At 41.9% G+C, this 3,787-nt stretch overlaps 1 protein-coding gene across 1 annotated transcript in view; it reads right to left on the reverse strand.

The window, feature by feature from the left end:
- Positions 1 to 2,408, reverse strand: part of LOC106812994 (leukotriene A-4 hydrolase-like) — a 15,133-nt gene extending 12,725 nt beyond the window's left edge. Inside the window, exon 1 of the mRNA XM_014817036.1 lies at positions 2,215 to 2,408. Within this exon, the coding sequence (XP_014672522.1) occupies positions 2,215 to 2,382 (168 nt within the window). The 5' untranslated portion in view covers positions 2,383 to 2,408. The remainder of the gene's footprint in view (positions 1 to 2,214) is intronic.
- Positions 2,409 to 3,787: the final 1,379 nt, after the last annotated feature.

The raw sequence follows: 3,787 nt of genomic DNA on the forward strand, positions 1-3,787 counted from the left end.
AATGATGCCAAAAACCCTGAACGCTAACCCTAACCTACCTAACCCTACCTAACCCTTGCCCTTAACCTACCTAACACTCTTCGTGAATACTCTAGCTTAAGGTTATTACTTTTTGACTTAGAGGTTTAGCGGTTTATGTGTTTTTTGCATCCATTCTTGCATATCACAGAAAGTCTTGCTCGCATCAGTTGATGATACACAGAAATCTGGTGGCATCCCTCGTGATAACAAGGTGCCATAAAGTGGATTTCGCGCCATCTTAGCCTATTAGTATTATACTGTACCATACTGACTTCCTGTCGCTGTAGGGGGTCTATTTTCTATGTCTAAATAGTCTGAGGGCGTCTATGTCCCCAGCGTTACTGCCGCGAAACGGTACCCTGGTAACTTATCTAGCTGATATGGTTAGGGTTAGGCGGTTAGTGCTTTAGGGTTGAGTTTAGGGAGTAGGCGGTAGGGCCGACTCCCTAGAATCCGTTAGTGGAGTAGGCGAAGTACAGTCTTGCGCCATATTAGAATAGCTATAGTATTAGTACCGGGTACGTTCCGCGTATACCGCACGACCATATCCAGGGATACATTCTGCAGTTACCCTGCGCGTGACATAGACCCTATTCAGCACTACTGTCAGAGTAGCACAAGTTCCTTCTCACACTACGCTCACTACCGCACAAAGCCCTACGCACTTCCTCACTCCTACAGACGTGTAAACAGTCGGAGAGGCTTGCGACCTCGGATTTACCGTCAGAGTACCTGCCTCAGTGAGGTGTAGGCTTTAAACCCCAGGACACTTGAAGCGTTTCAACTGTAAAAACACGCCGCGCCATTGCGCGCACACTGACAATAAATAATATACATATTAATATATATACTAATATTATATATATAATCATATATTAATAAAAATATAAATAAAAATACATTTATACAATAAATACAATAATATAAACATTGCTTATTAATTTATGTGTCAGGTGGCCGCGCAAATGGCGGCGGCGTGTGTTTACAGTTGAAATGCTTCAAGATCGTGCCTGATGCTTAAAACCACAGGCACCTTGCAAGCGTTTCAATAAAAATATAATGCTAAATAATATACCAAATTACTTTACTACCAACTTCTTAATGTTTCTATTACTCTCTTTCACCTATCTTATTTTGCCGAACAGGTTCCTGTAACATTCCATCTAAATCCTCTATGTACAACACGCTTTGCGGCGACATGAGCTGCCGCCGTGGCTGCACTGTGCACACTTACACTACTATATATATAGGCAGGGATTGAACTAACCTAAAACTGTTCACTAGCAAGCAGGCTAGTGACTGTAAAACGACTAGCCCTTAAAAATATCTCCCAGCCCTTACTTCTGAAGTGCGCGCTGAGGCTACGCAGTGAGTAAAATTTTTATAGCCATTTGCGGGGACGTGGTGGAAGGGGGATGGGGGTGAGGTGGGGTGGATCATGCGGTTTTGATTTTAGACGCATCCGAGATGCATTCTGCGAAATCTTCCTTGACTGTTGAAATTTAGATTCAGCAATATATTCAGATAATATAATATATATAATATATATACTATATATAAACTATACCATATATATAATATTTATATATAAGAGACTAAAATAAATTTACACCCTGAGTGGTACAACGGGGAAAATAGATGCATTTCACTGGACAATATTATTCTACTTTGTATGCAGGTTCTAGACTAAGTTCATGTAGTATTGCCGCATTAAGCAGCCATTCTTTGCTCTTAAAATAAGACAACCGCTTTGTCTCTACGGATACTCCTTTAGGCCGGAAGATATTGGAGCGTAATCATGCTCCACAGGCCTCGTGAAATATATTTGCCGTAAATAGCACTATTCCCATGTTTTTCATTTGTTCACTCTAGGCTGGTATATTTAGCTCTTGATATATATAACCAGATCGCTCACATTTTAAGGGTTTTTTGGGGTTGTCCGGAGGACAACCAAGAGAAGTACTTATGCGTTTGCTCCCTCAAGAGTTTTGGTGTCCGAGAATATTAATTTAAAACATGTTGACTGCATGCGCTCTGCTCACGTGATATGCTCAGTGTGCTAAAAGCAAATAGCCTTTCCTTGATATACGGAAAGTCTGTGCATCAGTTGATGATACACAGAAATCGGTGCATCACTTCGTGATATCCAAGGTGCCTAAAGTGGATTTGCACCGGCTTATGTACCGTACTTACTAAAGACTTAGATTCCGTCTTGCTTTTCTTCTCAACAGACAAGTCTATCGAACCTGAGAGAAGATGCAGCGCAAAATTTACTGTTAGATTTAGATGTATTCTCTTCACAACGCATATTTCTGGTTGTGAAAAGGAATTCGGATCGGAGACACTTAATCGACCTGCCATGTTGTTGCTTCGCGCAAATTCCACCAAAAGATGGCGCTGCCGTTCCTGCCACGCGCCCTTTGCACCCTGAGAACAATATATACATTGTATATACATTGTATATATTGTTCTCAGTTTGCACCCATCGCGCACCAGAAGCACACTAAATCACGACGTTTTTGTTTTGATTGTTCACTGGTTTACCCGCAAGTGCAAACCTTACCTGATGAACTCGAACAAGTACTTTTAAATGAACTACGACAGTACTACACGCGTGATAAAGGAAGATAAAGGAGATAAAAGAGAAGTTGGTCCTCATGTATGCGCACGCTGCTAGAGTATCATGCATTGTTCCCACTAAACTAACACAACACGATTAGCAGACAATGACTTCAGTGACTAGAGTGTAGATCATAGATGAGCGTGCTTCGCATTTTTATAATTTTAACATTTATTCTTATTTTATGTTATTTATTTATTTATTTAATTAAATTTATAATTCATTTTAGGCGCTAGTTTTAATTCCTACAAAATATAATTACATGTCACAATGTCTCCTTGTCAGTGAACATCTTACAAATAAACGAAAATTGTTTCACGAAGAAAGAATCGAATTAAAGCTGAACTTAAAGGGAATAAATAGAAATATCGTGTATTGAAACAATATATGATTAAAACATGAAAATAACGATAGCGACAACGGTAATCAAAGCTTCGTGATTAGACCTACTATCACGTCGATTTTGCGCGATTTCCACGCGCATATAGCATCTGTCGTGACATAATACACTACATGGCGCGAACATGTATCAATTCATTCTTACATAAATAATTAGAGAACAATAGAGCAATAGGATGCGTGTATTCGGCAAAAGAGTAAACCATTGTTGCACAATTGAAAAACTTCTGCACAGAATTTACTCTGAAGAAAATAATAATGATGAATACCGCGCACTGACGTTCACTCATCCTTCTCTTCACACTCACGCGCGTGCGCACGCATATACACACACACACACACACACGCGCGCGCGCACGCATATACACACACGCGCGCGCACGCATATACACACGCGCGCACGCATATACACACACGCGCGTGCACGCATATACACACACGCGCACGCGCGCGTGCACGTCGGACATAAACACACACACACACACATCACACAATCGAACACACACAACTAACACACACACAGAGACACACAGCACACGCGCACGCAACGCATATACACACACCGCGCGCGCACGCATATACACCACACAGGCGCGCGCGCTGGCAGCAACGCACGTACGTCACGCACCGCACACCATGGCACATCACACACACACAGCACACACACACACACACACCACACACACACACACACACACACACACACAACAGCCACGGCGCGCACACACGCACACACACACACACACC

This window comes from Priapulus caudatus, unplaced genomic scaffold (genome assembly GCF_000485595.1).
Source record: "Priapulus caudatus unplaced genomic scaffold, Priapulus_caudatus-5.0.1 Scaffold711, whole genome shotgun sequence".
NCBI classification, from domain to species: Eukaryota; Metazoa; Priapulida; class Priapulimorpha; order Priapulimorphida; family Priapulidae; genus Priapulus; species Priapulus caudatus.